General features: G+C 50.0%; 1 protein-coding gene across 5 annotated transcripts in view; it reads left to right on the top strand.

Annotated features, from left to right (window-relative positions):
* NTRK3 (neurotrophic receptor tyrosine kinase 3) overlaps nt 1–21,113 on the top strand; it is a 192,419-nt gene that overhangs the window by 85,988 nt on the left and 85,318 nt on the right. For all 5 annotated transcript variants that reach the window (XM_035554697.1, XM_035554694.1, XM_035554695.1 and 2 more), the window contains one exon: nt 14,381–14,569. In XM_035554697.1, coding sequence (XP_035410590.1) covers nt 14,381–14,569 — 189 coding nt within the window. The remainder of the gene's footprint in view (nt 1–14,380; nt 14,570–21,113) is intronic.

Genomic DNA, 21,113 nt, shown 5'->3' on the forward strand with positions numbered 1-21,113 from the left:
GACCAGGGACGTGTTGAAACAGCTTGTTCCTGCTGCTGTTGGGTGGCAGATGCTCGCTATCTATATGCTTCGCCCCGGTGAGGAGTACATCGGGCTGGACAGCAAGCACGTGTCCTCTGGTGAGGTTCTGTCGCAGCCATGGAAGAAAAGAGTGGGCTGATTAATTAGGGAATTATCACAGGATGGGGTTTTGCCTGCAGTATCTCAGATTGGCACTGCCTAGCAGAAATCCCTATGGATCCAGGTCTTGATTTACGCTTGTTTGTTGGCCATACTCTTTAGAAAGCATGCTTTGGAAGAACTTGGTGCTTTCTGGGACTCTGCTGGTCCATCTTGCCGGGACTCCTCTTGCCCCCCATCCCTCCCTTCTCCCACCTCTTGTTGCACCACATCTGCAGATGGAAGGAGCCGCTCTCTGCTCCGTGCCACTAACAGGGCTGCAGATTGATAGCTCCTGGTTGCAAAAGCACTTGTCACGGGCTTGACAGGCTGCTCAAGGTTGCCTGATGTTGCAGGGTGGAGGTGGAGGGAGGGAGCCGGCGAGCCGCATGCTCGCACTTTATGGCCCTCCTGGTGGGACTGGTAGGCGGCCTGGCATAGCAACCGCTCAGGGCATTTACGAAGAGATTTATGAGTTTGTAATTTTCAGAGGCCCTGGAGCAAAAGTATCTTTAATTAAATTTTGATTCTCTCCCCTCTTTCTCCCTCCTCTGCCTTCGCCCTCCCTGCTCCCGTCCCTGCCTGCGGTTTGTTTACCGACACCCAGGAAAGCTTTCGGAGAACAGGTAGGAGTGTCTGAGCGTAGCCAGGAAGAGCAGAGGATGGCAAAGCAAGCAAACAGATGGCAGATATGATAAAGCAGCCCCCGGCCACCACCGCCAAGCTCAGAGAGGGCTTTGTGATGAGGTCCAAGGGTCCCACAGTAAGAGCTTCCTGCATCCCTCTGCTCTAGTCATGGGCTTGGCAAAATAAGCAGAGAGCGATGGCCAACCCGTGCTCCTGTGCTCTCATTTACCCAGTGCACAGATCCTGGCATTGCTTAGGGCTACCTGGAGGGTGTGAGTGTTGGGGACGAGACAGCCTTATGCTGCTCTGCACTGTCCTGATGTGGCTTACATGCATGTGCAGCCATCCGTCTCCGAGAGGTGGTTGCCTCTAGAAGGGGAGCACAAAATTAAAGGAAAACAGAAAAGAGAGCGCCCCCATTTCTAATGGTTTTGTTTTACTTTAAACAGAAGGTCTAGAAAGATAAGATAAGGAATTAGCGTCGATGGCTTGCTGTCAAGGGAACAGGTATGGCTCTCCCAGGAGATGTTGCTTGGGCATTGTCTGGAGCTCCCCCCCAACACCTCTCTTATTTTGTGACCCCTCCCCAGGCACGGAGTCAGTGGCAGTGTCGCTACCCAGCCGTGCACTGCCAGCCCCACGAATAGATTTCCATCAACCCACTCAGCCCTAAAGAGCTGTCGTTAAAAGGCTCTGGAGACGTGATTGTGTCTGCGTAGCAGCAGCGATGATTTCCTTGAGAGGTAGGATGAAAAGTGGCTCCGTTCCACTACTTCTGCGGAGACGCGATAGCTGCTTCTAGAAAGCTGCTTGGTTGTGGTCCAGGTGCCTCTGCCACCACAGCTCTCCCTTCCCTGCCTGTCCTCACCTCGTACTGCCCTCCAGGCACACGTTTGCACTGCCTGCATGCTCAAACCATGCTCTGTAGGGTGCTACCGGCCTGGTGGGTGAAGGTAGGAGTGGGGTTGGCAGGGTCTGCTGCGGGATGCTCTGGCAGCCCGAGGTGGGATTTGTGCTAGCGATGCCTGGCCTGGAGCTCAGTAGATATGGGCTGCCCCTTGCTAGAAAGCTGCCAGCCTCGTGCAAGCTCCCTTTTACTATTTCCCCCCCCCCCTTCGCCATGCTGTGGGTGAGGATGCTGCTTCCCCAACTTGCTCCTTGCGGCTCCCTCGGTGGTGCAGATGGAGGAGCCGCACGACCTCTGTGCGTCTTCGGGTCTGGTTTCCCAGCCTGGATGTGTTGTCGTGTCTCCTGTCGAGAGCTACAAACCCGCCAAGCTAGAGATGTGTGCTGGGGGCACAGGGTGCGGGGCAGGGAGGCAGCACTTCGTCACGGAGGTAAATGCCAAACAGCCCGTCTTTCTCTGCCCTCGTGGCTCGCGGGCTAACGCGAGGCAGCTTCCCTCCCACTTGCCTGCAGGGTGCTGCTGAAGGAGCTGGGGGTAGGATGTGAAATATGCGCAGGGAGACAGGGATTTGGCTGGCAAAGGCTCTTCTCCTCTTACACTTTAAACGCTGGCAAGCGAGGTTGAAAAAATCAGCAGAGTCAAAAGCACGGCTCCGAAGAGCCTGCCTTAATGTCCCTTCACATCGTCACGCTCTTGCTTGCGCCAGCCACATGCTGGGTGGCTGTTTTGATGCCCAGTCTCTTGCCTCCTTTTGTGAGCCCTTTTCAGTAGGGCTTTCCTCTTCTTCTTGCCTCTCTCCTGGCTATAGGAAGCTGCTTGTTTATGTTCTGCAGCCTCTGGGGCTGGCATCGTGTTCAGGTGTCCCTGGTCTCACGTGGAGTTTCATATGACTTGTCCCCATTTTCTTGCTGCCCGCGGCAGCGTGTCCATCTGGTTAACTCCCACCTTCATTCCTTTTCTGAAGCTGCTCCATCTGCACAGCTTCTTCACTCCTGTCTTTGAGCCAGAGGCCTCCTCTGAGTCTTTCCCTTGCTGGGTCCCAGGCCGTGACCCCCTGCTGGCATGGGAAGCTATTTTCTGGTGACAACTTGAGATCTCTTCTGCCCTTAAAGCTCAGCCCTCCCCTTCTCTGGTGGGTGCTGCTGGTACCTGCAAATCATCCAGGCTTGTGCAGTGGCATCTGCTCACGTCAGTGCCATGGTTAGCTGCCGACGTTGGAAAGGACAGAGGTGGAACTGGGGGCGATGTGGATGTGGGGGCTGGGAGACGTGCCCTGCCCCAAGCTCCTTGGGCACCAGCAGCTTTTTTTTCTACTGGGATCAGTGCATGCTGCATTTCTGCAACTCAGGCTGCTTGCTCGGGAGGATGATTTACACTCACTGCATTAAAAAAACACATTGCTTTGAAAGGCTTTGGTCTCGGGCTGGCAGGGTGGCAAGAGGCAGGGTGTTCCTACGTGGGTGTGGAGGTGAGAAGGCAAGCTCCCTGCGAGGGCTATGGCAGAGCCCCTGCCCTGGCACCACAAGCGCAGGGATGTGGCGCTGCGTCTGCTAGCGGTGGTGTTTGAATGCGAGCGATGTTCCTGGCTGACCTCTGATGGGAGCCGCGTACACGCCTGTTGTAGCTCAGCCTTGAGGAGGGGAGAGTGCTGTGCTGTTTATAAAGGGAAATTTGCCCAGGCCTTGGAGGAATTAATCATTTTATATGCTGGACTCTTGCCTTCTGACTGATCTATCTGAATTACAGATTAACTGGCAGCGTGGGGACAGAGGAAGCCATTTCAATGAATAGCTCTCTAATTTATTAAAGGGGTTGTTTGGGCTGGTGGATAGACAACGCAGCAAGTTCTCAGAGTGGGGAGCTGTCTTGTGTCCCCCTCCCTGTCTCCCGGCTTTTCATCCCCTCCACTTTCCTCTCCTTTGTGGGACCTCTCTCATACCTGATGAGGGTCCCAGCAAGGCAGAGGAGGCCCCGAGCTGGTGATACTCTTTGCAAATGAGCCAGCAGCTCCCAGAAAGCTGTAATTTCAGAGCTTTTCCCTAGAGGCCACTTCTGTGACTTTTAAGCAAAGCCACCACCTTTACAACCAATGAATATAAATTTTGAAGTAGGACGTGGCAGGAAAACGCCAGTGTGTGGATGCTGTGGTGGGTTTTAGTCAAGCCAAAATGCGTCGGTCCTTTGCCAATCAGTTCTGCCTGGGAAGTGTTGAGGGCTTTCCTCCACCCCACAAATTTACAGCAGGTTCTGGAAAACCTACAAGGCCTCTGACCTCTCCTTTTCTTTTTTTTTTTTCTCCCCCTTTCGTTTTTTTTTTTTTTTTTTTTTTAAAGCAAATTTTTCCCTTTAGCAATTGTTGCTCCCTGGGCTTGCAGTAAAACTCAGTGCTCCCAGTGCTGCCTGGGGAGCACCTGGGCTGCCCAAACCCCAGCCCTGCGTCCCCTCTCCATCACTCGGTGGGAGGAAAAAGGATTTCTTGGTTTGTTTGTGGATATTTCTGACATAGACTTTATATTCCATCAGAGTCTCATAATATTACAGGAGCAGATTCAGGATATAAACTGCTATACACATTAAATACGTTTTGTTTCTGTAAGAAACGCGCTATTTATCTTGGGATAGAATAAATCTGAGAGACTGGTATCACTGCTGGAGATCATCTCAAGGAGGGCTGTGGAGGAATTAAAAAAAAAAAAAAAGGAAAACTATTGATGGGCTTTTTCAAGGGAGAAGTTTTAAATTGTCATCACTCCCATGCATGAGCTAAACCAAAGTGTGGTTGCAAAGGTTGCCTTTTATTATTTTTTGACCATATAAGGATTTACTTGTTGTCTAAAGGTAAGCATGGGCCTGACTTTCGGTTTCAGTCTATAGATTTGCACCCTGAGCAGAAGCAGTCGCTGCTTGCTGGCAGGGAGTAGGCATGCGGCGTGTCCGTGGGAAGGGAACCCACCCCATTGCCATGAGCAGTCCTGACTGCTTGCCGTTTTCATAAAAAGTCCTCTTTAAATAGGTCAAAAATAGACCAAAAACCAATAACCAAAGCCTATTTTTGTTTGAAAAATTAAGAGTACTACTAATTGCTGCATGAGAACCAGATGGCAGTACTGACCAGTTTCACAGTCCAAGCAAGCAGTATCTTGGAGAGGGAAAAAAAGAAAAAAAAAAAAAAAAAGGAAAGAAAAACACGAAACGAAGACAAAGCATGTGTTGTGCCAGGTACTTTACATTTTGAGCACTCCTTTCCATTTGAAACCTCCGAGCGATGCAGAGCGGGGCGTTTATTTATTTTTTAATGTGTGATTTTTTATCTTGACAGAATATTAAACCAAAATAAGGGAGGCCTGAAAATTAATGTCCTGTAATGACAGCGCAATCCCTCGGTGTCTCGGGAGTCTCATAAATTGGATATCTGGAGAGGGGACGCGCAGCTTTCTGGGCTCGCAGGGGCTCTGGTTACTGCTGGAGAAAATCAGCCTCCGTGGCGTGGGGGCTGCGGGGCTCCGGGGAGAAGGGGCTGGTGTCAGCACAAAGCGATGTGGCTCCGAGATAGCCTCGTCAGGGTAATTGATCCTGAGCTTTTGCCTTTCCTGTCAGGGCCGCCTGGCTCCTTACCCATCACCCCCGCCGCTTTGATGGCCCGTCAGGAGTACGGGACTTGGCCCGGCTCTGCGTCCATCCAATAACATTATGAAATTGGTGGTGACACTTCCATTGGCACTAATCTCGGTAAGAGATTGGAGCCAGAGGACAAGCGGTTTGCTTTCATGGCGGGTAAGCTTTCCAAGTAGATCGAGACGGCCCAGGACTGATCTGGCAGCCGGAAAGGGAGCGGTGGGAGGGGGACGGAGGCAGCTGTGGGCCCATCGAGGAGGCTGAGGAGGAACGTGCCCACAGATGGTGTTTTTCTTTTGTGTGCAGTGGTCCTGGCTGGTGGGGAGCACGTGCTGCTGCCCCGGCTTGTGCTGTGGAGTTGCTTCCGACAGCACCTTCTCTCCTTGCGTGGTGGTTTTTAATTAGAGCTGGGCATGGGTCTTGGCAAAGGTCAGGGAAACCCTTGGGTAGGAGTGGTCCCAGCTGCTGCCTCTGGGACCGGACCGTCCATGGTTCTCAGCATTTTACGTATTTCCTGGCACAGATATACAGGTTCCTGCAACATCAGGCTCTTGGCTCAGGTCAGTGCCCCAGAGGTGTGATGGAGTCCATCTCCTGGCTCAATTGCAGTGTGAGGCTGAGGAGCAGCTTAAACCACCTCTGGTTTTGCTCCCTCTTGCAGCTTTTCAGCCAGGATCTGGCTTGAGGTGGGAGAGGGAGCATCACCCCAAGCTCGGCTGAGCTGAAGTTTGCGGAGGACAGCCCCTGATGCCGCCCCAGGCAACCTTTTTTCTCCAGCCTCACGCTGCATTTGCGCGTTCACCCAAGCAAGGGCTCGGGGAAAATGCCTATCAGTTTGTCACAGTCTCCCTCTGCAGTGGCTGGGGGCCAGGAGAAAGGATAAAAGCCTTGGGCTGATGATAAATTGGAAATGCAGAAAGGAAATGCGTGTGCTCAGCGCTGAGCAGGCAGCCCTGGGTGTTGGCACGAGGTCATTCGGCTGCTGGGTGCCCGTGAGGAGGAGAAATGTTATGGGGCCGCGTGCGAGCTCTCGGATGAGTACAGCTATGGGGTCCTGAGGGCACGGGGGAAGCATATGCTGCTTCCTCAGCCTCGGTGTCCCCGTGTCTGGCAGCGCATCCGAGCACGCCTGGGTGCCCGTCGACCCCGAGCGAGCAGCCAGCCACTTAGCGCGGGATGCCAGGGAGGGAGCATCTCCCTTCTAACGAGCTCTAACGTGACCCAAGCTCTCGGCGAGGGCTCGGCGGTGCTGGTCTCGTGGGGACGAGGCTCATCGAGCTGAGAGACCTCTCCATGCCGTGGCTTGGACCCGCAGATCTCGGAGCCTTGCACCGCAGGGGCTGGGAGCCGGGTGGGTGGATTTGGGGTGGGACGGTGCCTCCTGTAGACAAGTGTGCCGGCTGTAGGAACCGCTGCAGTATATAAAGCGCATCTTGCAAACAGAAGAGATTAGAGAGCTGATATGATGTTATTCCGATTGATTTTGCTGTTGTATTTATACCTGGAGGTAAAGAGCAGACATACTGGAAATCAATCGGCCCTGTGCTTTTCCCCACTCCCTCTGCAGTGCCGTTTGAATGAAATGCTTATATCATTTTTACGGCGTGTCTGTGATAGGGATGAGTGAGCCAGGAGATTAATGGGCGCTGCTGCGGCCTTCACCCAGCAGCTGCCCAGCTCGCGCCTCGTAAAGCCCTGCACTGGAGCTCAAGGTGCCCCCGAGGTGACAGCTTGGAGACGTGGCTGGAAAAAACAAAGGTGAAGCTCCAGTTGGAAGGAAAGGGTGAAGGGGAAATGTAAGTGGCAATAAGCTGAGAATTTGGGGCAGACAGCATGGCGCCCAGCTCTGGTTGGGTGAAGCCGGAGAGCTGGGGGAAGAAGGTGAGGTTTTGGCTTCAGGATGCAGCCTGTTGGGGTGGAAATGATGGCTTTGTACGTGGGAGGCGAGGCACTGGGGACCTCATTTTGATGTCTCACTGCAGGTGCGGTGCACAACAGCCACCCCATCCCTCCCCACCAGCTCTGGGGATGTCGGTGTAAGCTCCTAGCTGTGGCTCTGCTGCTTGTTCCTCTCTCCCGACACCTTTTGGGCAGGGCAGGCCCCTTCACTGGCCAACACGTGTTTGTCTTTCTCTTCGCTGCTCTGGGAGCTGCTGCCGCTGGGGTGAAATAGTTTGCTTGTTGGCCAACAAAGCAACTATCCGGCATCCTTCCCCTGTTACGTGGGAATGTGTTGGCCTAGTCAATAGCTGGAGAGCCAGCAGGTCTTTGTGCTGTAAGATCCAAAACACTCCTGTGGTTCTCCCACAGCCTGTTTGCAGTTCCTGCCTGGTTATGTGAGCTCTGAGTTGAAGCACCTTGGTACAGCTGGGCTGGGAGCTTTACGCACAGATGCAAAAACTCCTGCTTTGCCTTCCTGTTGGTGGGCCTTGCTGTCACACATGGCCATGACTTGTTAAATACCTCTCTTTTTAATGATCAGATCATCTCAGCATTTTCTGTTGCTTCTTCTTCTGGATTTATGTATTTGTGCCATCATATGTGTTGACTTTACATTTTATATGATATGATCTTAATGTTTTTGTTCCTGAGTGTGAAGGCTTAGAGGATTCATATCTAAGCTCCATAAATAACCTGGGAAAGGTGGGTTAAAAAAAAAAAAGAAAAAAAGACATGGGGGGATTGGGAGAGATCTGAGGATTCTCCACCAAAGTTGGGCTGGAGCGATGCTCCATGCTGGTGTGGAAGAGGAAAGATGCACCTTCCTGTCCCCCTGCAAACACCTGGAAAACTCAGAGAGAGGAGGAAACATCAGTCTCTGAAGAGGGAAATGGTCTTTGGCAAATGGCAGCGTTTTGGTGGCACTGTTTGATCAGGAAAGAATCCGGAAAACTGGATGTGGTTGAATTGAAGGTGACAAAGCAAGGACAGGGAGAGCTTACAAGGCTTTCAAGTTAAACCACAGCATTTTGTACAAGCTAGGGTTCAGGGAAGAGGCATCTCACGAAGGACAAGCCAGCGGTTGGGACGGACATCCCAGGGGACACAGAGAAGTGACTGCTTCCCCTGGCAGGAGGGCAGGGGACGGCTGGAGCCCACGGCAGCCTGGCTCCAAGCGGGTCCCGCACAGGCACCAAGCACTGACTTGGCCCTGTGCCCGCATCTGCCAATAAAAATTAAGAAATTGATTTCCTTTTGTTTGCCTGACAGGACAAGGCTCTTTTTATGAGACAGTAAATGTGATCTCACTCTGAGCATGGCTAGAGTTTTAATTGTATTTGTTGTGCTTTCACTTATTGTTTTATGAGTTTCAGTTCTCTCCCTTGCTGGCTCAGAGAGCAGCCCTGGGGGATTGTTTGATTTCAGCTCCTGCAAAAGGTTGGGATTTCTTAAACATTTTTGTTTGTTTGTTTGTTTTCTGAGAAGCTGAAGTTTGGGGTTAGTTTTCTGTCTGCGTTATAAATAAACGTGTATACGTGGATGTATAGCTCCGAATTGCAAAGCTCGGCAGAGATCCTGTTTTGGGATTATCTGCTTGCTCAACGGTGATACAGTCCCTTTGAAGAATAACATTTAAGATTAAGATCAGGGAAATGTGCAAGTGCCAACAGAGGTTTGAAGTCAGAGGAGGAGGGGATTTTATATGTAATATACATTGGGGTTTAATGAGTCCTGCTTCAGTGCTGCTATACAATGCATGGTGACCCACTTTACAGGAGTTTTTTTCTTCTAGTTATGGGTCATATACAGTTCCTAATTAAGTAGGTTAATTATATGGCTCCTTTATATTACACAGGCAAACGCGGATGACACAATTAGCTCTTGCAGTGATCATTTTTGATCAGAAACTATGTTATGAGTGACAGCTCCCAGAAGCATGGGTGGAGAGAGAGGGATGCCCTGCAGCCCTGAGCTCTTGCCTTCGCATTTCTGCTTAAGCAAACTTCATTCCTGTGCTGAGCACATGGCCAGGTGTAGGATGGAGTTGTCCTTTGTGAAACAACATGGAGACATTCTTGATCTCCAGCTGCCACAGAGAAGGGAGCTGAAGTCCCTGCCTGGAGCTGCTTTGGAAGCATCCAAAAGGGAGAAGCTCTCCTTGCTGAGGTTGACTGCAGATGGAAAGTGCTGCAGTCGGGGAGAGCTCCGAGCAGCATCAGGCCCAAGAGCTAAACTGTCCTTGAAAGAAGTTTCTTTAACCTTTCCCTTACCGGCCAGCAGAGCCCCCCAGAACATCCCTGGGTTATCTATTCCTGTGCTCAGCCATCCGTGCTGCTAGGCATTAGAGAAAACATTCAAACCCTAATCTCCCTCAGTGCAATTTAAACCTATTATTTCTTGTTTTATCCCCAGTGGACATGGAGAACAGCTATTATATTTCTCTTTGCTGCAACCTTTTACATATTTGAAGGCTGTTATCACGTGTTCCTCTAGTCTTCTTCTCTCAACACAAAGCATAATTCTTTCAGTTTTCCCTTGGAGGTCATGTTTTCTACACCTTCCATCATTTTTGCTGCTTTGGAGAGGTCACTGTGATAGCAAGCTGGAGTTTTTGTTGTTCTTCACCCGTCTGCCTTGCAGCATTCATTATGTTATGGATGTGTGTGATGTGACCATTATCTTATCTTCTCTAATCTGTGGTTATTTATAAAACATGCTATAATCCTGAGCCTGTGCTTTATCAGAAAGTATAGCTCTTAGTCTTGATAAATAATTTACCGTTATGATGTGATCATGCAAACAGGGGGGTCCTTAAGCTATTTGTTATTATTTGCTTTATTTTTCTTAAATAACTAGTTGTCCATATAACACTGTGAATGAGCCAGGAAATTCACAGGCATGGACTAAAACATATAACCTATTTCACAGAGCTTTCAGACAGATAGGAACAAAGCCACCATGCCAAACTCCAGTTTAGTCACAAGGAAGAGTGATGAGTAGGGAATAAGAGATTTTCTGAAAAGCAGAGCTTTCAGGACAATCTGGAAGAGTATTTGCTCAGTATTTGCAGAGATGATGATACCAAGGTGGGGAGATGGAGTAAGGAGAAGAACTGGGGCATTGCTGAGAAGGCTGGGGGAGAAGAAAGGGTGGAGGAGAGGCTGGGATCGGTGTTGTCCAAGGAAGGTGTGTTCTTGGGAAGAGGAATTGACTGTAGAGACTGTGGAAGGGAAGGGAGAACAGTGACATTTTTCATGATGTTTCCAGGAACAGCATTTTCAAGCAGCCTCACTCCTCTTTGGGTAACACGAAATTAATTCGGACCTGAATTTTCCTTCAGGTCTCCCCAGCCTTTCCCTGCAGCTCTGTGGCTCCATCACTGCTGCTGATACTGCTTCTCTGTCAGGAGAACTGTATGTTGTTAACATGGAGCGCAGCTAAACCCTGTCCTTAAAGGCCGTGGAGATGCTCCTGGCTGGCAAGATCTCTGCCTGGATGGAAGGGGAGGCATCAAAAGCCTTTCAGAATATAGCTATGCCACGTTTGATGCTCAGAACATACAAAAGCTTCTTAAAATACTAACAAATAGACACTTTTTGTAGTCACTATCCACAATATGTTTGTCTGGAGCACAGACTGATTTATCCACCACAAAATCTATTGCATCACTCTTTAGATTTTAAATTTCAGAGGCACTCCAAAAATATTTCATGGTGTTTTTAGATCGTAGGACTATATACAAGGACTTGCCTCCAGACAACCCTTGACTATTCTGCATTTTTTACTGTACAAAACTGGCTTCATTCTTACATCCTCTGCCCATTCCTCTGTCAAGTGGAAGATAAACCTAAATCTTAAAAACTGTACTCTTTTCTTACTCCATTTTTTTTTCTTTAACCTTACCTGGAAAATCCACTTCTGAAGCCAGTGAGAATTCTTCCAAATAAAGCCATTCATCAGCATTATACATCAGAAACAAAACCTCTTTACCTACTTAGCAGCAAAAAATATATGATATTGCCAAGACAGATTAAAAAAATTGAAGTGCAGGTAGCTGCTTTATTTCCAGGAGTTACAGATAACAGTATATATATTTGAGTGCCAGAGCAGTAGTCAGACCTATAAAAGTGATCAGTGACTGCTTGATATCAGTGATGTTTTTAAAGTCTGTCTCAGGCTAGTGCAGCAAACCTGGTGCTCCTCTGAGTCTCAGAGGGGCAAGAAAGTGGCTCTGTGCTTAGAGGGAGCTGGATCTCAGCTGCAACCACCCAGGAGAGGTGGGAATGAAAGACTGAACGTGATGAGAAACCATGAGTGTGTTGCAGGAGTTAATGTTGCACTGATTTCTGCCCCATGCCCTTCCCACCACCACCCCTGTTAAAAATAGGGGAAACCTGGAGAAGTCCTCAGCTCTAAGTTGTGCCTTTAACCTAGTTACATCCTGGGGATACTGGGGAGGAATTGCCCAAATGGTTTGTGCCAGCTCCATGTCTACTGTGATCAGAAGTGTTTCTGAAATCTTGAAATCTGGTGCATTGCATCCATCATGGTATGATCCTTAGGACTCTCAGGATTTTTTCTTCCAAGACCTCCATAGATTATTGCAAGGGCATAATATGTGTGGTGTAATAGCCCTGTGGTGTCCTGACTGCAACTGCTTGTTTTTCCCCTTCTGCAGGCTGAGAGGGTCGTGGAGCATTAGAGCTTGTCTCTGAGGCTTTTGAGGTTTGACAGGTCTTGTAGATGTCCAAGCTGTGCAGCACTGATTTTGGCTGAGTTACTTCAGAGTACCTGGTATTTGCTAGGGACTGGGAATGCAAATATGGGGTGTGAAACTAGGGATAAAACACGTAGAAAGCCTTCTCTGAAGAACTGAGCTGCTGGGAGAAAAAAACCAAACCAAACAAAAACACCTGCAGAGTGTAAAGAGGATCAGACTGGATCTGTTTATTGGCATGAAAGTTGCCATATGAACATTAGGTAATAGTAGCTGCTGGCGATGCTTAATTTAACAAGTACCTTGGTCATTGTGCCCTACTCCTTTGGACATAGCCATGTCCTTCTAACCCGCACGTACCAGGGGGATGCTTCCGTCATCTGTGTTTTTTAGTGGTCTTTATGGTCTCTTCTCAGGTCAGTGATACCAGTCTATACCCAGCTGATATTTTTATGAATTGTTTTTGGGAAGTGCACCTCAAAAAGCAGAGGTGGCCCCTTCCCAGCACAGCCCAGCCGGTGGCACAGAACAGGACCGAGGAGACTCATGCACCGTGCAGAACCAGTCCTTCGGGTCTGCACGCAAAGAATTGACAACATTGAGAACAGAACTCCTCCAAACCGCAGTTGTTGCCTGTTTGCTTTGTGTGCTTGGAGAAATACAGTGTATGTAGTCCCACCAGAGGCATCTCATGGCAAGAGCCGAGTTTTGTCTTTGCGTCTCACAAGCTGGAAGTCACGTTGGCCCAGGGCCTAACCTAAAAAAAATCAAGAACCTGCCAGCAGGAATTCACAATAAAGGGAGAGACTTTTTCTCCTTGCGACTAAAACACCTGTCACAGCTGCCAGGACTCTGCTAATTACACAATAACTTTATTATATCCCACTTGGAAGACCAAATAATACTTGATGCCTCAAAAACGAGCAGCCTTTAGACTAGATTAATGCAGGCAGAATGATTGCGCGGAGCCAGTATTCACCCTGTCCTCCCAGAGACTCCGGAGAGGAAAATGGCTTGAAGACTCCCCTCTTTGTTGCTAGTGGTGCATAATAAAGTAATTGTGTAATTAGAAATAGATTGCTGATGGGAGAGAGACGTTTTCTATGGAACTTAGGTAAAAGGCCTGAATAGGCCTGAAGCCTCAATGCAGCACCTTTGCTTGACCTGCTGGTAGTCCCCGGCAGCTTCCAGGCAAGAGAAAAGGAACATCTCTAGCTGAGTGTTTTTAACCCCCTGTGAATATATGTCAGGTTGCAGGGTGGTCTCTTTAGTGCCCCCTCCTTGGGATCCCATGTTTATGTAGCACCAATAGATGCAGCGGGAATTAAAGGGTTTCAACTTGTGATGGAGGTGTTTGTGTGGAGCTGCTGTGGGCTGGCAGGTCAGGCCCCTGGGATGTGTGAGAATAGATGGAATTTGGGAATAATATATTAAGGGCTGTTTTCCCCTGAGGTTTCCAGCCTTGGCAGCTGATAGCAAAATTAGAAGGCCTAAAAATAAAACAAAGCTTATACCTAAAATTCAGGAATAGATGAATATCATGAAATAGGTCTGTCTGGGAGGCAGGCACTGGCTCTCAGTTATGGAAGTTCTTTCCTTCATGACTGGATTTTACCTTTGGGAACAAGCCTGCCCTTGGCTAGAGCAGTGATGCTCTTGGGTGCAGGCACTTAGGTGTGAGGAGCCATGGCTGGGTTGGAAGGCTGGCGGGGCTGGAGCAGTCTCTGGTTCGGCCATCTTGGGAGGGAGGTTGTTCTGGGTGTATTTGGGCCTACTGCTGTTTTAGGACCTGCTATGAAGAGGGAGACGAGGATGTGGAATTGGGTGCTATGTGGCTTGGGGGAGGCATGCAGACCAGCCTGGGAGGGCAGCATTTGGCTGGGGTGCTGGGAGCTGGGGTGCAGCTCTGGCTCTGCTTTCTCCATATCGTGCTGGCGAATCTCCTCTCTGCTAGTCTTGGAGCCTGTGGCCCTCAAGATGGGGTCCAGCACAGCACAGGGCTCCTCGGATGGGAACCTTCCTCTGTTCTCTTGTGCTGGTGAGAGCTATGAATGGGTGGCAGAGGCTGGGGAGGCTTGGGAGACTCCTGCTAATCCCATCTCAGGGGTCTGAGTATTTTGGCTCACTGTTTCCTAGCCTGTCTGTTGGTGCTCAGCCTTTCAGGGCTGGGAAGGGAGAGGGGAGATGTTGCCTTTTGTGGCAGGAGGGACGTGAACACAGTGTGAGCTGAGCAGGGTCTGCTCAATCTGGTACCCTGCAATCATCAGGGAAAACTTGAGGTGTCTTCCCTGTGAGATGCCCGGAGAAACTGGCCCTGGAGATGGGGCCAGGGATGGTAGGGCAGGCTGGTGACAATCTGGCTTTTAGGTCTCCTTTCCCCTGCCGTGCCTGATGGATATGTCTGGTGTTCGCAGGTCCCGTGGCAGTGATCAGCGGCGAGGAGGATTCGGCCAGTCCCCTCCACCACATCAACCACGGCATCACAACGCCCTCGTCCCTGGATGCTGGCCCGGACACGGTGGTGATCGGCATGACCCGCATTCCTGTCATCGAGAACCCCCAGTACTTCCGACAAGGTCACAACTGCCACAAGCCAGACACGTGTGAGTGCCCGAACCGGCTGGAGCCCACGCAAAGACCAGGGGAAGGGTGGGGGGATGGGGGAAGAAGGGCGAGGAGGAAGAGGCTAAGAGGATGAGGAAGGAGAGAAGGATATTTTTTTTGAGGAGAATGGGTCTTGGTATGGTCCAGAAACCAAAGCGAATCTCAGGTCTCAGAAATCACAACATACATGTAGGTTCTTCCCAAGGAGACTTTCCACCCTCACCTTCACCTCCCTTCACCCTCCCTCCGCCACCCACCAGTCACCTTCCCCCCTTTGCCTGAAAAACGCCATTTGAAGCCGGGCTCTGCCTTGTTGGGTCCGAGGCATGAGCAGGAGCTGCGGGGACGGAGGTGACCCGCTGCCTGGCTGGGGAAAAGGACCTGCCTCCCCTTCCTCCTCCAGCAGCTTCCCAGCCATGGGGCTGCCTCCTTGGCTCCCCGCTGGGCCGAGGACGAGCTCAGGACACGTGGCCGTAGATGGGGCAGATGCGTGGAGAACAGTAGGCTCAGATGCTGGCTGTCTTGTTTTCATGGGCTTCTCTAAAGCTTTCGCAGCTTCTCGGTATAAATCTGGGTTGTGAGCTCGGCTCATTAGGATAGCAGGTGGTGGTAAAGTGGTCCTCCGTTTTGTGCTCCTAAATTCTGAGCGTGAAAGAAAAGCAATGGGTAAAAGGATGTTTTTCTGGGAGTTCCCCACTGGTTCTCGTGTGGGCTGGGAGGTGCAGCCCCCCTGCCCCCCCGACGCGCAGCTCACAGCTGGCAGCTCAGTTTTCCTCTGCTCTTTACCAGCTCTGAGATGCAAGCTGAGCAATGCAGGAGGTCCAGACGATGTTCCTCTCCTGTTATTGCTCATCCCTTTGGCGTTTCTTGGTTCCAGGCAGAACCGGATCTAATAACAAATAAATAAAAGCTTGCAAAAAAAAAAAAAAAAAAAAAGGAAGGAAAAACCAAACTTGTCCCATCTCCTGTGGCCCAGCCCAGCAGCAAGGAGTGCCACACTGAAGTCGCCTCCTGCTCTCTTCCCTTTGCTGACTCACGAGCGCAGGAAGCATAACTCAGCCTCTGGAAGCTGGAGCGCTGGGAGGAGGCCAAACTCCCAACCTGCAGGAACTCAGCCAGCATAAAGCCCTCTGCTGGCATCGCTCCTCCTGCTGGAGGAGAGAGACCCGCAGCTTTCTGCTCCGTTAGGGGGCCCCTGGGGCAGACCCCTTGGGCGCCGTGAGCTGCTCCCGAGCCGTTATCACAGCTCTACCGTCACCAGAGTGAAGGGGTGTATTCAGTTAACGCGCCTGGCTTTCCCTCTGATTTTCATGTTAATGCACTAAATTTGGTCTGTTTGCAGAGAAGGGGGAGGAGGGCGCTGATTAGGCAGGAGCGGAGAAGCTGAAGGTAGCGCGGTTTTGCTGTGCCGTTAATTATATATTATATATTGCTTATAGCACCTCATCTCAAAATGATTTACAAACCCTGATTGCTTGGGGGGAGGGGAGGGGTTCCCCCCATGTTTTTTTCTTCTCTTTCTGTGCTCTCTCTCAGATCTCTTTCTGTGCAACCATTTCAGTATGTGGGCGCTGTTACAAGGGTGCAGCAGCCATGCTTAAAACCCAGAGGACTGAGTTTTGTCCTGAGCATTTGCCCTGTGGGGCTTGTCAGATTGGGATGGATTGCAAGGGAAGCTGCTTGCAGCAGGATTTGGCCTTGGAGTTTTACAGGGCTGTTTGATTAGGATCTGTAGATCTCAAAGTGTGCCTTGAGGGGCACCTGGAGCCTTTTCTCCTGTGGAAGGTGCCACGGGAAAAATGGCAGTGATAACAATAACTGTGCACACCCTGGAAATCCACGACAAATAGCTCGCTTCTGTATTCCAGCTTTCCTGGGGCTGTGAGGCAGCACTGATGGAGCCAAATTCCCCTCCCAGGTGCTACATTTGGGTGCTAACAAGAGGCAGATCACAGCTGGATGCTGGCAGGCTGGAAACTCTTGTGTTTTTTGGAATTTCTTGCCATTCACAAGGCAAAAAAACAGGCTTGGAGACCTCAGGCAGAGTTGAATTTGGTGTGTGTTGTGTTTTAGTCCCCAAGACTTCACTTGGACAAAACTTCTGACTTCACTGGTGGCTTTGCTTGAGGCTGGAAAGTTTCATAATTCACCTTTTAAATTAAGCGTGCTTTGGGGAGCTTTAGCTGTAAGGGTTTTGTTTGATCTGATGTATTCTGCTCAACTTAAACCTGAGCTGGAGAGTATTTGTTGCTCCCATTCTCCCCATGGTTTTCTCGCTGGAGGGTTTTTCTTCCCCCCTGTGCAGAACTTGGACACAAACATTTCTTCATTTCTGCTACCACTTGGAGAGAGGAGAGCTCCTCTGGCCCAGGGAGGGCCTCGATGCCCAGCTGAGCCCAAACTGATGCAAGGAGTCACCTCCCTCCTGTCACCTGCCGAGCCTCAGCGCATCTGCAAGGCCGCAGCATCCTCAAGCGAAGGAGCTCCGTGGCACCCAGCCTCCACTTTGTGCAAAAGCGATAATAGAGAAAAACATCCTCAGCAAGCGATTTCTCCTTCCATCGCTCAGCTTTTCTCCTTCGTTCCTCCTGCAAGTGTCCCTGTGCTCTTGGATGTTGTCTGGGTGGAGGACATGCCGATACCCATTACCGCACTGCAATGAAGAGAGCGAACTCTATGTGCTTAATGCAGTATTAATAGTACATTGATGTGATATAGATTTCTGTCACCCTCTATACTAGCAAACATCGCTTATCACGCAGGGATGACGGATGTTTATTCCCAGCCACTTAGCTCTGCATAATGGAATTGCAGCTGAAATATGGCGAGCAGCTCCCTGCCCGCGGAGCTGCAGCCCCTCTTGCTCCCGCTGCGCGAGGCTGTCCTGTGGGCTCTCCTCCAGCTAACGTGTCCTCCAGGAGAGAAGGAGGTGCTGTCCTCCCATCAATGGGATGAAGGGTGCAGGAGCCACCTCTCACTTCCTGGGACCTGCACAAATTTGTGTCTCTCTAATTTAGAGGAGCAGGAGGGATGAGCTGAGCTCAGCATCCTCCTCCCTTTCAGGCTGAGCCATGGAAGAAGCTGCACCACCCCATTTTCTCATGACAAAACATCAACTCTTTGAGAAGATGCTCCCCTATCTTTACACATTAACTCCAAGGCATTCTGGGCAGCACTAGGGTTTGCAGCCAGTCCTCATTTCAGCCATCCTCAGTGCCACCTGGAAAGTCGGGCAACAAGGAGTGACAACGAGGACAGAACAACCGCAAAGCAATTGCAGAAGAACAACCTAAAATAGACTTTTCCTCCTGTTCTTTGGCACGTGGAAGAACAACCAAGTGGCATGTCTGCTTGGCAGATGCCAGCAGGAGAAGCGACAGGTTGTGATGAGTTTGCACCTCTTTACATTTGGAAATAAACAGATGAGAGGAGAAGAACAGGGCTTGTTGTAGAGCAAGCACTGTGGACACAACATCTGATGTGGGGATGGAGCCATGTGGTTCTACACTATTCCGAGGCTGGGGGTTTGGGTAACACCAAATAAGATCCAGTCTACCCACGTTTGTGTCCAGAAAATGTCTATCGGTCCTCGTGGGCAGGAAATGTCAGCTCAGTACAACAAATAACTCCTGGTCAGTAGAAAAAATGAAGGGAGCATCAGCCTGAAATAAGTTCATCGGTGGCCTTCAAGCTGTAGGTAGGACACCGTCGTCATCCCATGTGCTTCTTGGCAGTAAGCAGGGGCTGTTTAGCTTAGCTCCGTCTCCTGATGTTCAGGATTTGAATTCACAAAATGGGTAATTATGAGTAGCTGGAGATCTTTGTGGTGAAAGACTGGTAATGTTTCTGAAGAAACATTTGGGAGGCTTGTTTTACTTTAACAGTAGTAATTATTTACCAGCACAGTGCATCATTTGATGCAGATTTGTTCCTGGATCTGCTCTCTGAAGCTGTACCCGAATGCCATGGCACAGTTGAGCTGTTCTGCTCCCTGGTATTTCTCACCAGACAAACCAGGTCTCCTCGAGAACGTCACGCAGCAGTGAAAAAAAAATCCAAAGCTCAGTGGAGGAAACAAATCTGGGTGGCAGATCCTTTCCAGATCCCTTCCTACCTCCCAGGGGTGATGCTCAGCTCCCACCGGTGCTGAGAAGCTCTGCTCCTGGGGCAAGGGGCTTGGTTTTGGGTAGGGGTCGTTGGCAGATGCTGCCTGTGCTCTCCTCCTGCAGGGCTGAGTTTCCTCCTGGCGTGGTCTCGGGACTGCGATGCATCCTCCACGCGGGTGGAGCAGCCGTCCTTCTGTAGCGTCCTAATGAGGGTTTTTTTCAACCTCATTTATTACAGGCTGCCCTGACATAATTACATATTTGAAGTTAGTAATTACATGTATTCACGCTAATTAAGTAATTAGATATAATTACACCAACTGTACATACATGGTAATCGGCTAAAAAGAAGTACTTCAGAAAAAAACAAGGCAAATCACACAATAAAAGAGCCATCAGCACTCTTTCACTCAGTACCCTGTCTTCATCTTGTATTTTCAATGCAGTTTAAAAGGAACATTGTGGTCATTTCAAAAATCATATTTTTTAAACAAATGGATTTCCTTACCTCTGCTTCTAATAGGACTTGGAAACAAAATGGGAAGGACATTTACAACCGTGGCATTTATCTTGCCACGGTTAATTCTTTTTGTTCGCCTAGTGTGTTTTATTCATCCTGGGCATGAGAAGCTGGAAAGTCTGCAGCATTTCTATTTTTGGTCAGTTCATGTTCCCATTTTCATCAAAAACAACAAAATTAAGCCATATTCTGTTTCTTTTCTCTAAAAAAGAAAACCTAAACTACTGGTAGTGGAAAGTGGATTTTTTTCTGCCCCTAGGAATAAGGGGATTTGTCAAATATTATTCTCATGAAATATAAATGTGGAGCCGAGTGTGAGGTGACAGCAGCGCTCTGCTGCCCCGTGCCCAGCCTGGGGCCTAAGTACAGGCCTCGGTGCCTCCTTACACGCCTCTGCTCTTTCTCCAAACTTCTCTTTTCCTTTTCTGTCCTCTAACTCAGAAGCCCCAGGCTCTTCTCCAGCAGGACCCAACGCAGTCTAAGACTCTTCTGCACTGGGGTTCCTTGCTGCCTTATGGCCTTGTCCTTCGTCATCCAACTGCCTGAGATACTTCTGGGGAATTTAATCTGAGCAGTTTTAAACTCATTTGTGTGTGTTCTGCTACTCGGCTCTGTGTCTCCTCATTTGGACTGACAAAGCCTAGCTTTCTGGCTCGGGTCTGAGGAAAAGCCCTGATTTCAGTGTTCAGCTACTGGCAGGTGGATGCGTTAGAGGTCCACGCAAAGACCTTCTGCCTCCAAGTTTCCCTTGCTCCTGTTTTACGTTTGCTCCTGATAGAAACTGCTCTGAGCCCCAGGTGCTGACGTGAACATCCTGCAAAAGATTTGGATGCTGAAGAACCCCTCCACGCTCTGGCTGGCTGCTTCCAGTGCAGATGTTGCAGGCTTCTCAAGAAAAGCACGAGCAACAAAACCCAACTGTTCCTGTCGCCCCTGGGAGCAGAACTGGCCTTGCCCTGCACCCAGCGTTGCCGTCTTGTCCCCTTCACCGGGCTGCAACACCTACCAGAGGCGTTCGTGTGACCACTGGGACTCGATCCAGCCTGCTGAACTCTCTTCAGCCTGCTCAGCTGCTTTTCCTTCTACTTACCTGGAGCTATTTTATGTTCTGCATCACTTCATCCAACTCTGAAAGAGCAAGTGGAAGAAATATCCCCTTTTTCCAGAATTTGGAAGCCCAGTCTGCTTTAGCAGAAGTGGAGAGATGACCCCACCTATTGCACTTACACTTTGAATTTCAACCTTATGCTCAAGGAGTCAATCTTCAAACCTTCCTGCCATGAAGATGCCACAGAGATGAGTTTTTCCTGCTGTCTTGGAAAGTCTGGCAATATCCATTTTGTATATCTTTAATGTGCTTACCAGAAATGTTTGTAGCAACACCCGCAATCAGTGTGGCTGCACAGGCTCCAGCCCTGTGCAGGGAGGTGGTGCTGGCAGCAAAGATGTGGTGGTGATGGCACATCAGGCAGGGACTTTCCTGGTGATGGGGATTCATTAGGAAGAGAAGTCCTTAAATCAAGCAGAGCATGGCTTTGTGCTGCTGATGTTGACCAGCCGCCAGAGAGGCTGTTCCGGTGGAGGAAATACTGCCAGATACAGACATCAAGCGGTGATGCAGGACAGGGGCAGCGTTTTCTGATACAGAACCATCTGCTTGCTCCTCTGACCTGAAGGCTTCTCCTCTGGACACTTTAATCCCAATGTCTGTAGGGGCAGCAAACAGGGTTAGCCCACCTGGGGTGGGTTTTGGAAGGGAGCCTGTGATGCATCAGCTGTCAAGCAGTGAACAATCGAGGTGAGGAGAGGCTCTGAGCTGACTCCTCCTGGGTTTGGAGCAGCTCTAGCACAGCCCTCGCTGCCTGGCAGCCTTGTCCCAACATCAGATGGGTCGTCTGTTCCTGTACAGCCAAAGTA

The sequence above is a fragment of the Cygnus atratus genome, chromosome 11 (genome assembly GCF_013377495.2).
Source record: "Cygnus atratus isolate AKBS03 ecotype Queensland, Australia chromosome 11, CAtr_DNAZoo_HiC_assembly, whole genome shotgun sequence".
Classification (NCBI taxonomy): Eukaryota; Metazoa; Chordata; class Aves; order Anseriformes; family Anatidae; genus Cygnus; species Cygnus atratus.